This window comes from Mus caroli, chromosome 5 (genome assembly GCF_900094665.2).
Source record: "Mus caroli chromosome 5, CAROLI_EIJ_v1.1, whole genome shotgun sequence".
In the NCBI taxonomy this organism is placed as follows: domain Eukaryota; kingdom Metazoa; phylum Chordata; class Mammalia; order Rodentia; family Muridae; genus Mus; species Mus caroli.
This window is the reverse complement of record NC_034574.1, coordinates 24,239,390-24,260,270: the sequence shown is the minus strand read 5'-3', so window position 1 is coordinate 24,260,270 and position 20,881 is coordinate 24,239,390. Positions and strand designations below refer to the sequence as shown.

The 20,881-nt window shown below is 42.9% G+C and overlaps 1 protein-coding gene across 1 annotated transcript in view; it reads right to left on the bottom strand.

The window, feature by feature from the left end:
* Positions 1-7,345: 7,345 nt before the first annotated feature.
* Positions 7,346-20,881, bottom strand: part of Ube3c (ubiquitin protein ligase E3C) — a 109,793-nt gene continuing 96,257 nt past the window's right edge. The window contains exons 22-23 of the mRNA XM_021162266.2: positions 17,527-17,657; positions 7,346-9,023 (exon numbers count right to left, since the gene is read on the bottom strand). Coding sequence (XP_021017925.1) covers positions 8,853-9,023; positions 17,527-17,657 — 302 coding nt within the window. The 3' untranslated portion in view covers positions 7,346-8,852. The remainder of the gene's footprint in view (positions 9,024-17,526; positions 17,658-20,881) is intronic.

Here is a 20,881-nt window from a genome sequence, read left to right as displayed (position 1 = left end):
GAGATCTGGTGCCCTCTTCTGGAGTGTCTGAAGACAGCTACAGTGTACTTAAATTCGGTGTGTCAATGTGTGTGCAGGTGAGTACGTGCCACAACCTGCATATGGAGGTCAGTAGATTCTTTCCTGCCACCTTGTGGGATCCTGGGATCCAAGGGATAGCCTGAATAGAAGCATCTACAGGGCCCAGCAAAGCCTTTCATCTTTGAACAGATCAATCACTCACCAAATATTTCTGAGCACCTACTGTGCACTAGATATTATTCTATGTGTTGAGAACGTGGCAATGTATCAAACAGACACAATAAAACTTACACTAGTGGGACAAGGAAGAAAGAGATGAGTGACACAGTGTAATATACCATGCAGGAAATAGTGCTAGAGAAGTGAAAGAAGCTGGGTGGTGGTGGTGAATGCCGTTAATCCCAGCACTTAGGAGGCAGAGGTAGATGGAGCTCTGTGAGTTCAAGGGCAGCCTGGTCTACAGAGTAAGTTCCAGGACAGCCAGGTTATGCAGTGAAATCCTGTCTTGAAAAGCAAATAAAAAGAAGTGAAGGAAGATGGACCTCTTATATAGGAAACAAACAACAGTTTCATGTTTCTTTTCAGCTAGAGTCTGTTGTCAAGTTAGCTTCAAGCATCTCTCATCTCAGTATCCAGAGGATCTGGGTGTCTGTCCCACCCAGAGGGTGCACAGCTGGCAGGAATTTTATAGAATCCACCAGAAATGCCACAGCAGAGGAGGCTGAGGACAAATTAAGACCATGCTTGAGGTCAGGTGTAATGTCACACACCTTTATCCCAGCACTTGAGAGGCAGAGGTGGGTAGATCTCTGAGTTTTAGGCCAGCCTGATCTACATAGAGAGTTCCAGGACAGCCGGGGCTACATATTGAGATCTTGTCTCAAACAAACTAACAAGTGACACTCAGTGCCACTGTAAGCCTCAGTTCTGGCTGAGACAGACATCAAGAGGATTCCCCAGAGTAGACAGAGCACAGAGCCCTTTGCCTCTTGTATCTCCAGGACAGGACAGGGTCATCAGGGTGGTTACTGAATGTGGGAACTGAAGATTGTGGTGATGAATCTCATTGACTGAGATATAACACTGGATCAGCAGAACATAACTTTTGAATGTTCGTGAGGATGACGCAGGGGCCCTAAATGGATGAATGCTTGGATGGGCTCCTAACATTGTGGGTGGAGAAATGAGCGCCAGTCCAGTGAAGTGGTCACTGGAAGCTTACCCGTAGCAATCCTGTCCTGGCACTTTGCTGCCTCTCCTGAGTTCTTCATGGCATCACATTCTACAATGATTCTCTGACAATCTGCATGGGTGGGCAAGTGACTACTGACTGAACTCTTTATGAGCCAAAACAAATTCTTCTTCCCCTTGATTTGGACAGGGATTTAGTCACAGCAATAAGAAAGGGAATTTATATGGAAGGCAAGAATGACCCAGTTATACAAGTCAGCATGCAGCTGAGAAGCTAGAAAACCAGGAGCGTGCTGGAAAGATGGCTCAATGATTAAGAGCACTGACTGCTCTTCTGAAGGTCCTGAGTTCAAATCCCAGCAACCACATGGTGGCTCAAAACCATCTGTAATGAGATCTGATGCCCTCTTCTGATGTGTCTAAAGACAGCTACCATATACTCATAAACATAAAATAAATAATTCTAATAAAGAGGAGGAGGAGAAAGAGGAGGAGGAGGAGAAAACCAGGAGCACTGCCTAAGCAGCAGCAGAGGCCATGAGAGATTGTGTCTGGCAACTTCCCAGGAACCCTGAAGGGCATCTGACCTGGTAGGTGAGTGGTCCAGTGTGTGATGGTAGCAGTAATACTGGAAGCCTAGGGCTGGAGAGATGGCTCAGCGGTTAAGAGCACTGACTGCTTTTCCGAAGGTCCTGAGTTCAAATCCCAGCAACCACATGGTGGCTGACAACCATCTGTAATGAACTCTGACACCCTTCTCTGTTCTCTGGTCTGTCTGAAGACAGCTACAGTGTTTACATATAACAATAAATAAATCTTTAAAAAAAAATACTGGAAGCCTACTCTAGTCCCTCAGTTAGAACACTTTGTAACTTTGCCTTAGAAGGGCTTAGTACTGAAAAGATCTCTTTCTTTTTTCTTTTTGAGATGAGGTCTCGCCAGGTTGCCTAGGTTGGGTTCAAACTTCTAGGTACAAATAGGAGCTTCAGCCTCCCCAGGTATCACACCCAGCTTATAAAGAAATGTGTTTTCTAGAAATGACCTGGGTAGGGTTATCAAGGGTTTACTGAAAACTACATGGTGGGAAACTACCCCCTTCCCTCAGTCTAAGCTTGGAATCAAGTTTCCATATCCCAGGTGCCACATGCTTTGGTTTTCAGATGGAGTTTAAGGCCACATCTTAAGCTCTGTGGAGGAGGCTGTGTTTGGTGGGTGGAAGTTTGTGTATGTCATTGATGATTTTGAGAGGAGACCATTCTGGATTATAATGTGGGTGGGAGAGCTAATTCAGGTGGAGGCCTGTCTTCCTAAGAGTGAGGCCAGGGACCACCCGTCTACTGGGCTGGGCTGGGAAACTCTCAGGCTCATCAACTCATGTGAAGAGACTGGTTCTTCAGAACCAAAGCAGCAAGATCTCTATGACACAGATCAACAACAGGATATCCACGAGGAGTCCTGGTGAGGATCCAGTATTGACAGCATGACAGAAACCAGGGCCTCGAACCAGACCATGCAATGAATATTTGTAAGATTCACAAACATGACGGCTTCCATGATGAGATGGTTTGTTGTTCTTTTTGTTTTTGTTTTATATATATATATATATATATATATATATATATANGGGGGGGGGGGGGGGGCGCGGGGGGAGCGAGCACACGCAGGTCACTACTCATTATGATGTTTGGACTCTGTATTCCGTATAACTTCTTTCTTTTTTGGTTTTTCCCCACCTTGGGGAGGAGGTTGCAAAGGCAGAGGACAGAGAGATGAATGGGATTGGAGTGCATGATATGAAATTCAAAGAATCAATACAAAGTTAAGAGGGGGGCAGGCACGGAGATGTATGTCTGTCATCATAGTTTATGGGAAGACTGAGACAGGTCTCTCCCCACCCCCGCCACAGGCAATGGAGGCAGATATTGGGGTGATATGGCCTCAAATCGAAGTATATAGGAGCCACTAGAAGCTGCCAAAATGCAAACTTCTCAGAGCCACAGAGGGATTGTGGCCCACAGACACCTAGGCCTCCAACTTCTTGCCTCTGAAATGTGAGAAAATGTTCTTCCTTTTGAGATAAGCTCTTTGAGGTCAAGCTAACTTTGAACTCACTGTGTGGCCGTGGATGACCTCGAACTCCTGTTCCTCTTCACCTCCAAAGGGCTCCAGTTTATATAGTGCTGGGGATCATACATGCTAGACAAGTACTCTCTCCACCAACTAAACAATACTACTTTTGTTGTTGTTTGAGTCAGGGCCTCTCTCTATAGTCTTGGTTGTCCTGAAATTCACTAGGTAGACCAGGTGGCTTTGGACTCAGAGATCCACTTGCCTCTGCCTCCCAAGTGCAGGGGTTAAAATTGGGTGCCACCACACCCTGCTCTAACCTACACTATTTGCCCCCATTTGTTGTTGCACCACAGTCAGCTAGTAACATCAGAGTGTGAATTCTGGTGAGCCACACATTTCCCACACTTTAAAAAGTCCTCCATGTCGTGGTCCTGCTGCCTGTGGTTCTCACTGAGCACTAGAATATGAAATGCTCTCCAATCTCAATGCATGACCCTTTGCTACTGGGCTATCCTGGTAGGATTTGGAACTTTACAAGGTGAGATCTGTAGGAAGCAGGTTTCTGGGGGAGTATCTCCAGGGATGAACCAGGTCCCTGGGCCCTACTCCTCTATCCTTTCTGTCTGCAAGTCAGTGACCAGCCTCTTCTGCATACTACTGCTTTCAAAATGTTCCACCCAAGGCCACAAGGACAAATAACCATAGGCTTAGCCCATTGTAACTGTGATCCACATTTTTTTTTTTTTCAAGACAGGGTTTCTCTGCATAGCCCTGGCTGTCCTGGAACTCACTCTGTAGACCAGGCTGGCCTCGAACTCAGAAATCCGCCTGCCTCTGCCTCCCGAGTGCTTGGGATTAAAGGCGTGTGCCACCACGCCCGGCCCACATTTTTTTCCTACCTCACTCTGCAAGGTGTTTAAGTATCACTTTATCAGTTAGCACTGTGTCCTCACCTGACCAAGTGCTGAATGTGGAACCTCTGGAGGGCATGGACCCCTGCAGTTTTGCTGTGCCAAGAGAGCCTGGAGGAACTTGCTGCTTGAATTCACCACCTGGCTCAAGAAGGCCACTTTTTAAAAAACAGTAGCTGTCATTCACTTTGAACTGGAGAACCTAGTGACTTCTAGTATGTTGGTCTCTATCACCAGGTGGCCACAGATACTTGCTGCATTCTTCTATGGTCTCTTTTGTTTGCCCAGCCCAGGTTTGGATTAGGAAAGTGAGGCAGGAGACTCACACTAGTATTAGATTTCAGTTTCCTGGATGGCAGACATTTGCTAATTACTGACCAGCTGAGGATGGTTAGTTTAATAGATCCTGCCATTCATGTCATCTGAAAGTGGGCAAGTAATGTGTGTCCATACCTGGGGAGTAATCTCTGAACCACAATATGCATTAGTCTTTTAAGAACAAAAATCAGCAAGAATGCATAGGAGGTAAAGGCACTTCTGCCAAGCCTGACAACCTGAGTTCAACCTCTGGGACCTATGTGGCAGAAGTGTTAGGTTTCAAATAACTGAGGTGCCTATTTAACATATTAAAGTGGGCCTGGCCTCCAGGATCTTCTTACATCCCTTAGTCCCAACCTGTTTCAGGGTCCACCTGGCTAACACACCCTAGGCCCTACCCATAAGTCTCTAGCCGAGGGGGGTGGACTGCTCTTCCCTATATATAATCCAACCATTTTGCTTACCCCACTCTCTTTGTACCTTTGAGCCTCCTTTGAGCTGCTGCATCTGGAACCCATCCCCATGGCACAGCTCAGTCTAGTCATGTCTACTCTGGACTCTCTCAGATGTCCCTGCCTTGGGCTATGCTTTCCCATAGGTCTGAAAGATCCTGAGAGTGAAAAATTATTTAAGCCCCTAGACTTGTGTCCAAAATAGACCTCACTAATGGCAGGGAGTAAAAGTTTAACTCGCCCCATTGTTCCAGGAAACGCTTGTACAGAATACTCCAACCGTTCCTTGAACCCATTATGCTTGCCAAATGCTATAGCACAATGGCAGGTGTTTGCGGTTTCTGCCTTTATAAACCCCTTACCCCTTGAGCTCGGGATCGACTCCTCTACCCTGCATGGGATATGAGCAGTCCCCAGTGCACTGGCCTTTCCCGAATAAACCTCTTGCTGTTTGCATCCAGATTGGTCTCTCATGAGTTCTTGGGCGTCGCATCATCCAGAGACTTGAGTGTCTCTCCACTTTGGGGGTCTTTCAGGTCTAGAATAAACTTTCTCCTCTACCATACCTAGGAATAGTCATGTTCTCTCTCTCTCTCTCTCTCCTCCCCTCCCCTCTCCTTTCTTCCTCCCTCCTTCCCTCCCTCCCTCAAAACTTGGGGCTAACTGTGGAAAACCTTTTGGGGTACCGCTTGGCAGGAGTCTGATATTGGCCAAGGACAAAGAAATGGGCTTCAGACAGGAATCTGACATTGGCCATGACAAGGAAGTAAGCTCAGGCAGGAATCTGACATCAGGGCATGATAAGGAAATGTTTCGGCAAGAATCTAACTTTAGGCTGTAATAAATAGGGAAGTAGGTTAAGGCAGGAAGTTTAGTCTTAGGGAGGAACAGAAGAACTAGGCTTCAGGCAAGATTTTGGGCTTGGACAAGTGGGCTCAAGTATTTTGGTCATTATGACAAACCCTTTTAAACAACTGTCATGGGAGTAATCACAGGAGTTTGCTTACTGCTTTGTTAGTTACTTACTGTACTGTTCACCCAAAATACTTGCATGTAATTAAAATGGTATAAAAAGTGGATTGGAAAATAAAATTTGCCTTCAGTCTCAGAATTGACTGGGGTCGTGCTACAATATTGTCTTTTTTTTTTTTTTTTTTAATTCTCACTCCCATGCTGGAGAACCTGTTGACTGACTGATCAGGCTTGGTCAGCTAATCATATTCTTTCTTTTTTATTTATTTTTTTCATCTATCTGGTGCCTGGGACCAGTCATGTTTTCTCTTTCGTTTTTCTTTTTCTTATTCAAAAAGAGACCTGACTCCTGCAAGTTGTCCTTGGATTTCTACACATGGCTGTATTACATATGTCACACACATATACAGAAAATAGGCAAATGAATAATAATAAAAAGGACAAAAATACTCAGGCATAATAAGTTATACCTGTAAACACAACCCCTGAGATGGTGAGAAAGGAGGATTTTGAGTTTGGGGCCAGCCTGAACTGTTTCAAACTAGAAAGGGCTGGGGGCATAGCTAGCTCAATGGTAGGGTACTTGCCTACGATAACTAAAGTCCTGTGTTCTAGTTCCAGCACTGCAAGAAAAAAGCAACCAAGGCTGGTCAGATGGTTCAATAGGTAAGTGCTTCCCACATGGCCTAATAATATGAATTTGATCCTTGGAACCCAAATAAGGGTGGAAGAATTGACTCTCAGAAGTTGTCCTGACACCCCCCCCCCAATACATGCAACATATCACATATATACATATACAAACAAATATTGGGGTCTGGATCGGTCAGTGGCTAAGAACTTTGGCTGCCCTTCCAAAGTACCTGGGTTCAGTTCCCAGCATCCAACATGGTGGCTCACAGGGGTCAATTTCAATTCCAGGTGATCCTACACCCTCATAGATATACATTCAGACAAAACACCCACATAAAAAATAAGTAAAATGATCACCGGGTGTCATAGTGGCGCACGCCTTTAATCCAGCACTCTGGGCAGAGGCAGGCGGATTTCTGAGTTCGAGGCCGGCCTGGTCTACAAAGTGAGTTCCAGGACAGCCAAGGCTACACAGAGAAACCCTGTCTCGGAAGACCAAAAAAAAAAAAAAAAAAAAAAAAAAAAGAGAGAGAGAGAATGAATCTTCCTTTTGGAAGATATTTTTTTCTCAGTAATTTAACATAAGACCTATTGAGAGTTAGCACCTGAGCACCTTACTTCTGGTGATTATTCCAGGGATGATATTGATCCCGAATGGCTGAATTCCAGGGACCACAGGCTGTGTGGCTTCCTACACTGTAGATATGTGACCTGGAAAAGTAAGTCTACTACAGCAGAACACAACTGACCAGTGATCTGGGGCAAAACTCCAACACAATCTTGGGGAAAAGATTTAATGTAAATATTCACCCATTAGGATGTACAAATAAATAAGCTCAGAAGAGCCAACAGAAAAAAAACCACAAACTGTCAATTTATCTCCAGTCTCAGATACTTCAATTCTAAAACACTAATACACAAATTAACTAATAAAAAGATGTAGGACATTCAATATAAACATCCCCAAACAAAAAACAAAATCAAAGATAAATGCTATTTCTTCCTATGTATCAAGACTACAAATAGCATTTAAATACTTTATTATTCAAATTAAGAAATTATACATTTTGTCTGATAATTGTCATTGTCTTAAAAGTGTCATTCAGTTTTCCCACATTTAAAAGTATATTGCTAATTCTGTTCACCTAACTCCAACAGCACAAAGAGCCTCCAGGCACAGATGCTGGACTTAGACGAGAAGCAGAGTCTGGAGTCCTCACCAGCTCCATGATGATCCTTGTATGCTAGCCTCTCAGATGCTTCCCTGCTTTGTTTGCAGAGGCTGAGGTCAACTGGCAACAAGTTTGACCCTGATAAAGTGCCCAAGTGAGAATCACCTGGCCTGATGCTCTTCCCTGACAGATGCCAGGGATGCTGTCTTCTTATCAAAACAGCGGCAGAAAGCAGAGGTGCTGAGGCCTGGGATAAGTCCCCCCAAGATGCGCAAGATGATGGGCAGTACAGCCAGGCTAGGAGGGCATATGGATCACGGAGAGACGCAGCCCGCCACTTTGGTTCAAATGACTTTAATAAAAGCTGCAGTGCCCACATCCCCAGTTGCCGACTCACTGCAGGTGACACAGTACCTCAGGAAGTGTAAGGACCCTCCTCCTCCACCTCCTGGAAAGCTTTCCAGGCAGAAAGCAGAGACAGGCAAAGAGCAATGAGGGCAGCAGTCACCTCAACCCACACAGCCATGTCCAAACCTCATGAGGCAGGTCAGTAGGAGTCTGAAGACAAGCATGCGATTCCCACCTGGGGGACATGGCTTAAAAAGCACAAATAAAATAATACTAGTGTTATCCATTCTCCAAACCTAACCACTTTGGGAAAAGGCAGCAGGAAAAATGCCTTCAGTTTTTACAATTAGGCTTGTAAACAATCAACCACACGAGAAGCAGTGGCTTGGCTCTGTGTATCAGCCCCAGATTCTGTATGCAGATACTGGTGCCTGACCCAAGAAGGGATATAAACTGGGTCAGCAAGGCCAAAGCTTCATCTTTGGTTAATTTCACTGAGTTGCCACTATTCTAAAATCTGTGCTCTTCTTGGCAAAATTACTAAACCAGCCACATAGCACATAACAATAGCTAGGTTATGTGAAAAGCAATGTCCATCTATGTATGTGACTGTGTCACAATAAAATCATCTAAAGAAAAAAAATTAGAAAGGGAGAGATGCCAGATAGAAGGCCTGAGGAGAGCTGAGGGTCCTGCCTGAGTGCTCTCTTGGGTCTGGTAGGTGCTGGCTGCCTTTGGGTAAGATCGAGTTCTCTGGGCTCAATTCAGCTCAGCTCAAAGCCAGCAGCACACTCAATGGCATACAGCAGCTTGCTTCGCAGCAGGGCTTCATCATAAAACTCTGGGAGCTTCAGCAGGTTCATGCAGGTGCTGGCTGTAGGTAGCCGCTCAAGGTCAGAGCCTCCATTGTGAATGCAAAACGCAGGGTATAGCTCCTAGAAGACAGGGCACAGGATATGGTTAGAGGATTCTAGTATAGCTTGGAGCCTACCAGAGCTTGCTTGTCAGTTACTCTGGAAGCTGCTTTTCTCAAAAGTATTCTTTCTTGTAAAGAGTTATTATCTTAAATTACATATATGTACAAGTAGGTGTGACTGTGCATGTGAGGGCATCATTCAGTAGCCAGAGGTATTTGGATACCCCTTGAGCTGAGGTTACAGTGGTTGTAAGCTACTGGACATGGATGCTGGGAACTGAACTTGGGTCCTCTACAAGAGCAGAATAGGCTCTTAACGGCTAGGTTACCTCTCCAGATCCTTGCCTTTGTTTGTGTGTGTTTGTGTGTGTGTATGTATGTATGTATTTTTGGTATGTATATATTTTGGTATGTATATATTTCTGAGACAGAGTTTCTCTGTATACTCCTGACTGTCCAGGACTGCCATCTGAAGAGCTGCTGACCTTGAACTCTAAGATTTACATGCCTCCCGAGCGCTGGGGTTAAAGGCATGCACCAACATTGCCCAACTTCATTATGGTTTTAAATGTCTTTAGAAATTATATTGTAGTTGTGTACACTTGGGTGTGGACACACACATGTCACAGAACATGTAGAAGTAAGCAGACAACCACTTGGAGTAAGTTCTTTACTTTTACCACATGTGCTGGGTACTGAACTTAGGTTGTCAGGCTTGCTGCTTTTACCTGGTGAACTACCTCCCCAGCCACCCACACCTACACCCACACGCACACAACAGACACACTTTGGAATTGGTGTTTTGTTTGTGTGAAGATGTTGGGTCCCCTGGAAGTAGAGTTACAAATAGTTCTGAGCTGCCATGTGGGTGCTGGAAATTAACCAGGTTCTCTGCTCTTAACCTCTGAGCCATCTCTCCAGCCCTATTTTTTTTCTTTTTTAATATTTTTTATTAGGTATTTTCCTCATTTACATTTCCAATATTTCCAATGATATCCCAAAAGTCCCCGATAACCCCCTATTTTTTTTAAATTACATAGAGAATTCAAGCTCCAAGTATAGCAAAATGATGAATTGCTCAGTGTGAATATAGTAAAATGGAAATGACAAGCTGTATGTGCTGTTGCACCCCCTTCTACCGTCCTCTCCTTTGGTTTTTCAAGACAGGGTTTCTCTGCCTTGGCAGTTTTAGAACTCTCTTTGTAGACCAGTCTAGCATAAAACTCACAGATTTTCAGCCTCAAACTCATAGATCCGCCTGCTTGGGATTAGCTACCCACTCCCCTCCAAAGGAAAAAAAAAAAAGTCATTTATTTATGTTTTATGTATATGTGAACTACATGTGTTTCTGGGGCCTAAGGAGGTCAGAAAAGACCACCAGATCACTGGAATTGTAGTTATAGCCAGCTGTGAGGCACCATTGCTCTTTTCTTTTGTTTTTTTTTTTTGAGACACGGTTTCTTTGTGTAGTCATGGCTGTCCTGGAACTCATTTTGTAGACCAGGCTGGCCTCGAACTCAGAAATCCACCTGCTTCTGCCTCCCGAGTGCTGGGATTAAAGGTGTGTGCCACCACGCCCGGTACACCATTGCTCTTAACAGTGGGTCATCACCTCTCCAGCCCCTGATAACCAACTCTTATCAAAGTACTCAGGAAGCTGAGACAGGACTAGGACTGGATTGAAAGCCTGAGGCCAGGCTGTATTACAGAGTAAGATCCCCATCTCACAAGAGAGGGGGTGGGGAGAGGGGAGGAGGGAGGGAGAGAGAGAACATTCAAGAGAGAGGGGACAGCAAGGGTCAGATGAACACTTCAAATGAACTTCAGTATAAATACTGAATTTAGAAGCCATGTAGATGTGTCAACAACACACATAAAAAAACACAACAGAGGGGCTGGAAAGATGGCTCAGCGGGTAAGAGCACTGACTGCTCTTCCAAAGGTCATGAGCTCAAATCCCAGCAACCACATAGTGGCTCACAACCATCCTTAATAAGATCTGATGCCCTCTTCTGGTGTGTCTGAAGACAGCTACAGTGTATTTAGATTATAATAATAAAAAATAAATCTTAAAAAAAAACATGACAGAAATGTAAGCAAAGCACAATCTCTATATAAAAAGCAAGTAACTTGAGAGACCTATTTACTGGTGGCTCAGTCATATAGCCAGCATGATTTCAAGTTACTAAAAAATTTTAAATTGAACCAGACAGTGGTCGCACAGGCCTTGAATCCCACTATTCCGGGGGCAGTTGCAGAGGAGCTCTGTGAATTCAAGGCCAGTCTGGTCTACAAAATGAGTTCCAGGATAGCCAAGAGAAACCTTGTCTGGAAAAACCCAAAAAAATAAAAAAATTAAATTACATTAAATTTAATGTATGTGTGCATGTACACATACCATGAGCACCTATGGAAGTCAGGAGACAACTTGCAGGAATTCCTTTCAACTATGTGGGACCTAGGAATCAAATCCAGGTCATCAGTCTTGATGGCAGGTACTAAGCCATCTCACCAGCCCCAATAATGTTTTGTTTTGTTTTTGTTTTAAACTGGCAACATAGTCTGAACTTGTGTGATGAATGAAGGACCAGAGCGAATGGCTTCCAGGTATTAATGCCCTCCTTGTCCCTTCAGAGTTGATACTCAATGAAAGGGACAGCTCTAGGGTGTAGAGGAATTTTAATCCAGCAACATGGCTACTCTGGAATATAGGCAAGTCCTTAACACACACCTTCAATTCCAAACAAAGATGTCTAACTGAGGGACAGACAAAATGACAAATCAGAGAAAGACTTGATAAAAATAGGATACGCTCAACTCTCATGAGAACAGCATAGGAGAAAGAGAGTGTAGGGAGAGACAGCTGAGTCGAGCTGAAGGCAGTACAGTCACTTCTGTTCAGTCAGTAAGTGCAGTAAGGGTAGTGCAGTGGAGCTGAGCTCATTAGTGTCCATGAACTTCAGTGAAGGTCAACAGAAGCAGCCTAAGGTCACAATAAGGAGCCAGAAAATTACAACAAATTGCCAAAATTAGTTTGAAGCCAAGCAGAGCAATTCAGTGAGAGCCGAGAGAAGTCAGATTGAATTAGCTGTCTTGGAGAGGAGTTTGAACCAGAACAGCTGTGTTGAACCAGCCAGCCAGAGTTCAGAATAAAGTATAAAGTAGAGCGTAAGTCTCAGAGACAACAATTACATCATATACTTTTGTGTACTTTTACACTGAGGACTTTACTATAGCTCTTTTTTTGAGACAAAGTTTCTCTGTGTAGCCCTGGCTGTCCTGGAACTCACTCTGTAGACCAGGCTGGCCTCGAGCTCAGAAATCTGCCTGCCTCTGCCTCCCAAGTGCTGGAATTAAAGGTGCCAGCACTGCCCAGCACAAATAATTTATTTATTTATTCCATTCTATTTATTTATTTTTAAAGATTTGTTTATGTATGTATGTATGTATGTATGTATGTATGTATTATATGCGTACACTGTAGCTGTCTTTAGACACTCCAGAAGAGGGCAACAGATTTTTGTTAGGGATGGTTGTGAGCCACCATGTGGTTGCTGGGATTTGAACTCAGGACCTTTGGAAGAGCAGTAGGTGCTTTTAACTGTTGAGCCATCTCATCAGCCCACAAATCATTTCTTGATGTAACCTAAGCTGACCAGAAAAGTTCTTTCTAGAAAGTTTCAGTTGGTGATAAAATGATTTGCACTTTGAACTGCCACAGTCACATGTGGCTACTAGCATTATTTGGTTAGAAGTGATCAGAGTGCTGGACCCACAGGCCACAGGGATGAGTCTCCCCCTCCTACTCGCCTCCAACTAGATCTGAGGAAATGGCTACAACTCTGCTTTGCTGCCAAAAAAGCAAAATTCAAACATAAAAACTGAGCAAATCTGTTGGTTTCTAACATTTTCCCCATATAATCATGTTATAGACAGGAACATAAGATGAGTCAAGAACAGGTAGCTTGTTTCTAGGAGTACCTGGTCTACACTACTGGGTATGTGGACAGGATGGTGCCAATGAATGCTATTTAAAGATGTAACAGTGAATGCTGGTTATTATTGTTCTTCATGTTGATTCATGTAATTTAATTTTATATGTGTAAAACCCTCAGAGTCGCCAGAAAGGGAGTTGGATCCTCTGAGATTGTAGTTAAAATACTGTTGGGGAGTCGCCATGTGAGTGCTGGGAACTGACCCCAGGTCCTCTTCCAAGTCATCCTTCCAGCTTCATGGTTATGTCTAATGTACAATACTGAACCCTTCAATTCTGTGTTGCAGATACCCAGATGCCCTTAGATACGTCCACTGACATTTAATGCAAAGAAGGAAATAAGTTTTCTTCTCTCATTTTGTATCAGCACATCACAGCCATTATTCTGTGCCTTCCTCTTTTTCTCTGCTACCATGTCCTATGACTCTGCCCAAGTAATACAGTGTTTCTTCCCACCGTACTGCATAGGAGCACACAAACTGCTGATAGACACATAGACAGTTTTAACACTGCATAAATGAGGCTGTAAAGAAACTACTTTTTTTTTTTTTCGAGACAGGGTTTCTCTGTGTAGCCCTGGCTGTCCTGGCACTCACTTTGTAGACCAGGCTGGCCTCGAACTCAGAAATCCGNTGGGATTAAAGGCGTGCGCCACCACGCCCGGCGAAACTACTTTTTTGTTTGTGACTTTCTGGGCTGACCTTGAACTCAGTACATAATAAAGGATGACTTAACCCTAATCTTCTTGCATTTACTTCGCAGATACTTGGATGGATGGCAGGTCTAACTCTACACCTAGCAAGAATTGTGTGATTAATTTCACAATTATACTTGCCTATAGGCTAAATACATATCTGTTCTAAGCTGATGATAACTGCAGACCAGTACATTGAGATCCAAGGAAAGAAAGGCCAGATGGTACAAATAACCAACAGCTACCCATGAGGACCATCAGGTATCTGAGATGTGACTGCATTCTTTCCCAACACACAACAACAAAGCAAAGTGCCCCGAACTGGCTTATTCTCCCAGCCTTGATGTACAGGTATCAGACGTCTGCTTAGTTCACCCCTCATTGCAAGCATCAACAAGATGAGGCTCAGGGGAGCAAAATGGTACCTGCACATCTGGCTGGATACTGAGATTTTAGAGCTTCAGGTGCTGTGACTAAAGAAGATAAATTAGTTAAAGGTCATAGGATGAGACACTCCGATGTTCATTAAAAGTTGTGAGTTGACATCCTAGCATTTGAACAACCTCAGACTTCTGTGCTAGCTAGTTTTTTTTTTTTTTTTAAATAGTCTCTCTCTCTCTCTCTCTCTTTTTTTTAAAGGTTTATTTATTTATTATATGTAAGTACACTGTAGCTGTCCTCAGATACTCCAGAAGAGGGCATCAGATTTTGTTACGGATGGTTGTGAGCCACCATGTGGTTGCTGGGATTTAAACTCGGGACCTTTGGAAGGGCAGTCGGCACTCTTAACCACTGAGCCATCTCCCCAGCCCGCTAGCTAGTTTTTATTTATGTCAACTGACACATAGCTTGAGTCATTAGAGAGCATGGAGTCTCAATTGAGAAAAAGTCTCCATAAGATCAGGATGTAGGCAAGCCTATAGGGCAGCAGCCAAACAACCCTTTCATAGGGGTCGCCCTAAGACCATTGGAAAACAGATTATTTACAGTACAATTCATAGGAGAGTAGCAAAATTATAATTATAAGGTAGCAATAAGAATTTATGGCTGGAGGGGTCACCACAACATGAGAAAATGTATTAAAGGGTCACAGCACTAGGATGTTGAGAACCACTGCTGTAGGGCAGTTTCTTGATTGGCGATTGAAGGAGGAGGGCCTAATAATGCATTGTGAATGAGGCCAACCCTGGGCTGATGGTTCTTGGATCTGTAAGAAAGCAGGCTTAGAAAGTCATGGTGAGCAAGGCAGCAAGCAGCAATCTACCATAGCCTCTGTATCAATTCCTGCTTTCAGGTTCCTGCCCTTGAGTTCCAGTCCTGACTTCTTTCAATGATAAACAGTGATGTGGAACTGTAAGTCAAATAAACTCTTTTTGGGCGTGGTGGCGCACGCCTTTAACCCCATCACTAGGGAGGCAGAGGCAGGCGGATTTCTGTGTTTGAGGCCAGCCTGGTGTACAAAGTGAGTTCCAGGACAGCCAGGGCTATTCAGAGAAACCCTGTCTCAAAAAACCAAAAATAAATAAAAAACAAAACAAAAAAACCACTCACATCTTCTGATCATACTATAGTAATTTGCTTCTTTTAAATGTCTGAGTATCTACAGCTCAATGTCTTTTACTAGCTGACTCTTGGCCTTCTTCCAGCTGGGACCTCATAACCAATGCCATCACCTGTCCTGAGCACACTGCTTGAGATGATGCCATAGAACACTTTCATAAGAACCTGTTTATACCTACTCAAACTGTCCAGGACACATGGAAGGAACTAAAGCACATATCTAACCTGGTAAGGCAATATAGGCCAAATCCCAGTACTCATGAGACCAAAGCAGCAGGACTAAAGAGTTTGAGGCCAGTCTGGGCTAAATAGTGAGTTCAAGGATAAGCCTAAGCTATAGAGCAATACCATCTAAAACCAAACAAAAACAAAACAAACCAAAAAACATGCCCATGCATGGCAATACACTGGAACCTTACCTGAAAGACAAATTCTACGGGGGTCATTAAGGGACAAGTGGCATAACTTCACTAAGCCTCAGAAACTGATTAGAAACATGGCTGCCTAGCTCCACACAGCAGTATGAAGCAGCTGGTCCCAATAGCCTTTAAATATCTGTTTCTAACAAGCTTTCCAGTGTTTGTTGGAGCTGTAGTCCTAACAGCCAGACTCTAAACTAGTGGGTTAGACACTGTAAATACACCATAGGCAAACTCTTTTATTATTGATTATTGAATTGTAGTGACTTACAATTAGTGAACTATAGGACTATCTCTATTCTAGGATATTAAGAGTAAAATATCTAACAAGAAAAAGAAAGATATTCCTAATCTCTGAAATGATTTAGGACTATAGAGCAAACACGGCCAGGCAAGAGGTTAAAGTGGGCAAAGTCTTTTCCAGTTTTGCCACAGCATATATGTGGGGGTGGCAGAAGGCAACCTTGCATTCATGCATCTGACATTCATGTTGAAGTCGTAGGACAACTTGTGGAAGCTGGTTCTTTCCTTCTTCCATGTGGGTCCTAGAGATTAAATTCAGTATACCAAGCTTGGCAGTAACTTAACCACTGAGTAATTATGCTGGTTCCTCATGTATGTATGTATGTGTGTATGTATGTATGTATGTATGAATGATATTTATTAAGTATAAATGTTGCTTTATCCAATTTTAAAATGAATATAGGAAATATCATTAAATGTTTCTCAAGGAACACTTTTGTGTGTGGAATGTTTGTATGAGAGGGTATGGGTAATGCATGTGGAAGTAAAAGGTTGGGTGACTTTCTCAATTGCTTTCCACCTGATTTAAATTTGTAAATTTTGTGTGTGTGTGTGTGTGTGTATGTGTGTGTGTGTGTGTGTATGTATGTATGTATGTATCTGTGTGTATATAGTGTATTTGAGATTAGAGGACAACTCCATGGAGTATGTTCTATCCGGTCACTTTCTTTCAAAGCAGAATGTCTCATTTCTACTGCACAGAGTAACCTAGGTTAATCACCAGGGAGTGTCTAGTCTCTAATTCTCAAAGTACTGTAGGAGTGTTGACATTACAAATGCCATCTTGTTGTCTACTGAGCCATCTTGTCTTGCCTCTCATGTTTTGAAACATGATCTCTCATTGAACTTCAAGCTTACTAATTCAGCTTGACTGGCTGGCCAGCAGGCTCCAAGGATTTTTCTGTCTCCACTTCTGTAGCGCTGAGATTATAGGACCAGCTTTTTTTCAACTGAGTAGTGAGTATCTGTTTACTCTGTTTTGTTTTGAAGACAGCAGGGTCTCACTATTTAGCTCTCACTGATTTTGAACTCACTATGTAGACCAAGCTGGTCTCCAACCCACAGATACCAGAATCCTGGGATTAAAGGCATGCACTACCTTGTATGGTAGATACTAGGTTTTGGATTTCAGTCCTCCTGCTTGCATGGTATTTGCTAATTAATTGATCCACTTCCCCAATCCCTCAAATAGCTTTAGTTACTAAAAACCATAGGCTAGGTAATTACTTTTCAGAAATAATCAAACAAGGCTAGGATAATGTAAAGCATATGTTAATAACAGCCATGACCAAATCTACTGCTCATCTCAACTCCTACATTTTAGGTTGTGTACTCTTCAATTCAGAGTGGAAAACTGACTGACAAGGCTGATGACTATAACTTCAGGCAGCCTACCTGAACACAGGCTCTCTAGACACTGAAAGCCTAAATACAATTATAACATCACTTAGTACTTAGAATGGGANAAAAAAAAAAAAAAAAAAAAAAGACAGCAACCATATAGTGGTCAGACCTGTATGGTTTTAAAGAAAATGGCATAGAAGATGCATACCTTGAAACCCAGGAGAGGGGGGCGAGAGCAACTTGTTACAAACTTGAGCAACTTGCGCTTTTCTTCATCAGTGAAACCTTCTACAACTCTCCAAAAGATTTTAATGACAGGATGATCGGCAGAATAGCCCCCTATGACAAAATGAACATATGATGCATTAAAAATAAAACCAAGCCAGGCAGTGGTGGCACATACCTTTAATCCCAGAACTTGGGAAGCAGAGGTAAATGAATCCCTTGAGTTTGAGGCCAGCCTGGAGTACAGACTGAGTTACAGGACAGCGAAAGCTACAGAGAAACACCAAACAAACAAACAAAACCAAACCAAACAAATACCCTACCCCTACCCCAAACCAATGCAGAAGGAGCAGCAACAAACTTGGGAATATGACACCAATGTTTTGAGGGGTCTGTGAGATAGGGGAGTAGGTTTTCTAAGCCAAACTAAAAGATACCTGCCTCTGGTCCTTTGCAGAGGGTAGGTGTGACCACGATGGAGCCAGCATGAAATGATGCCTAGCAAACACTAGAAACCAACAACATGTTGAGTAGACCTTCTTGAGTAGGAACTGACACTTGGATATATATCTAAAAAACGGTAGACACTGTGTCTTAGTCAAGGTTTCTATTCCTGCACAAACATCATGACCAAGAAGCAAATTGGGGAGGGAAGGGTTTATTCATCTTACATTTCCACATTGCTGTTCATCACTAAAGGAAGTCAGGACTGGAACTCAAGCAGGTCAGAAAGCAGGAGCTGATGCAGAGGCCATGGAGGGATATTATTTACTGGCTTGCCTCCCCTGGCTTGCTCAACCTGCTCTCTTACAGAACCCAAGACTACCGGCCCAGGGATGGCACCACCCACAAGGGGCCTTTCCTCCTTGCTCACTAATTGAGAAAAATGCCTTACAGCTGGATCTCATGGAGGCACTTCCTCAACTGAAGCTCTTTTCTCTGTGATAATTCCAGCCTGTGTCAAGTTGACACACAAAACCAGCCAGTACACACTGATATCTTAATTTCTCAGAGAGCTAGGCACTTGGCCAATATGATTTCCATGTCTATTTATTGCCACTCCTTCTGATAGATAATAAGGCTCAGACTGTGGCTGACAACCAGCCCTGCCTGTTATTAAACACAATTCTAAGATGTACTATCTGCCACTTATAGATTTTAATCTCATTAAGTGCTTCCTAAAACTAAAAAAATTGCCATATATTGTTCCCCCATTGTTAAAACACTACAGAAATAACATCAATAAGATATCTTAAGTGCATTAATTGACACCAAAATGACTATGGTAATATTTTAAATCTATTTACTGGAATAGCTGGGATCCTTAAAGGTATAAACTCTCAGTGTAGACAGGGAAGTCAAACAACTCAGGGCAATTTCTTGGCAAAGAAAGGTCAGAATGATGACATTTTCCTAAACATATGACTGGAGAGTGCAGACACTATGACCTGTGGCATTATTTGTTTTTATATAAAATTAGAGTTCAGGGTTAGAGCAACAGCAATTACAGAAGAAATAAAATGCACACACATCAATGCAAATTTAAGTGATTTTTAGTAAATTTTGAATCACTAGCACATCCATATTTAGAACATTTCCATTTTTCTCACAAAGCTCCTACAGACACCTCTGACCTTCTGTCTCTAACTCTGGCGCATACAAAACGCCTTTTAACTGAACACAGGAACTCTAGCTGGGTATTTTCTTCTCTTTTCCCTTCTCTTCCCTTTCCACCTGTCTCCTGGCCTCACTTTATACAGTCCAGATTTGCCTTAAACACAGAAATCTTGCCTCAGTCTCTTGAGGACTACATCTAGCTTGGGTTTCTTTTTCTTAATTTAAAAAGTACATTTGTTTATTTATTGCGTCTGTGGTTCTTTTCCTACCATGTGGATCCCTGGGATCAAACTCGGGTTCTCAGGCCCAGCAGCAAGAACATTTTATACACGGAGTCATCTCTCCAGCCCCAGAATTATTTTTTTTTATTTTGTGGTAAAACATACAACCTAAAATTCACCATTTAAATCACTTTCATGTGAGAATTCAAGAGTATTGATCACATTTACTTTTCCATGCAGCCATCAGTCTCACTTCAAACAGGAGCCCCACCCTGCCCTCCTTCTCATTGGAGTAGTTTCAAGTTCAGTCTCCTTTATGAGTCTGTGAGCCTCTTTCAGGTGCCTCACATAAGCAGAACCAGCTAGTATCTGTCATTTATCCTGGTTTCTTTCACTTAGCAGAATGGGCTCAAGATTCATCCATGTTGGGACCTGAACAACTAGCTCAGTGGGTATGTAACTTGCTACCAAACCTGAGGATCTGAACTCAGTTCTTGGGTTTCACATATTAGAAGAATAGAATTGACTTCCACAAACTATTCTCTGACCACAAAAATGTTGTTGCACTTTTGTGCATCCATGCACGCTCATACACAGTCCTAAAATTTTTTACAAAGAGGGGACCAGAAAATTGGTGCAGCAATGTAGACTACTGGCTCCTCCTCCAGAGGGCCTGGGTTTGATTCTTTGCATCATTCATGGCAGGTTACGACTGCTAATAATTTCAGTTCCAGGGGAATTAAACACTACTAAGTCAGATACGCATTAAGGCAGAATACCTGTACACAAGAACCAATTAAAAACAAACAAACAAACAAACGATTTATTTATTTATTTGTTTGATGTATGAGAGTATCAGACACACCGGAAGAGGGCATTGGATCCCATTACAGATAGTTGTGAGCCACCACGTAGTTGTGGGAATTGAACTCAGGCCCTCTGGAAGAGTTGTCAATGCTCTTAACTGCTGAGTTATCTCTCCAGCACTTGTTTTTGTTTTGAGACAGCATTTCTCTCTCTCTGGCTGTCCTGGAACTCAAGATCTGTCTGCCTCTGCCTTCTGCGTGCTGGGATTAAAGATGTGCACAACCACTGCCCAGCTTGTTCTGACTTTTTGTTATTTGGTGGTGATAGGAACAGAACCATGTACACCAGGAAGTACTCTACCACTAAGCTGTACTCTTTCAGGAACCAAAGAGCCATTCTTACCACAGCCGTACCATTTTAGATTGTTATGAGCAGCAGATGAAGCTTTCAATTTTTCCACATCCTGCCCAACACCCATGTTGTTTAATACTATTCCTAAATGAATATGAAATTAAATCTTCCTTGAGATTATGTCTCACATTATCACAGCACTTAGCTGCTAAGAGTTTATCTTTTCTAGGAACTAGGTATTTATGTATGACTCGCAAATATTGTCTTCAAGTCACACTGCTTATTGTACGCTATACTAAAGTTTATACTGGGGTTGTTAATCTACTTTCTTTTTTTTTTTTT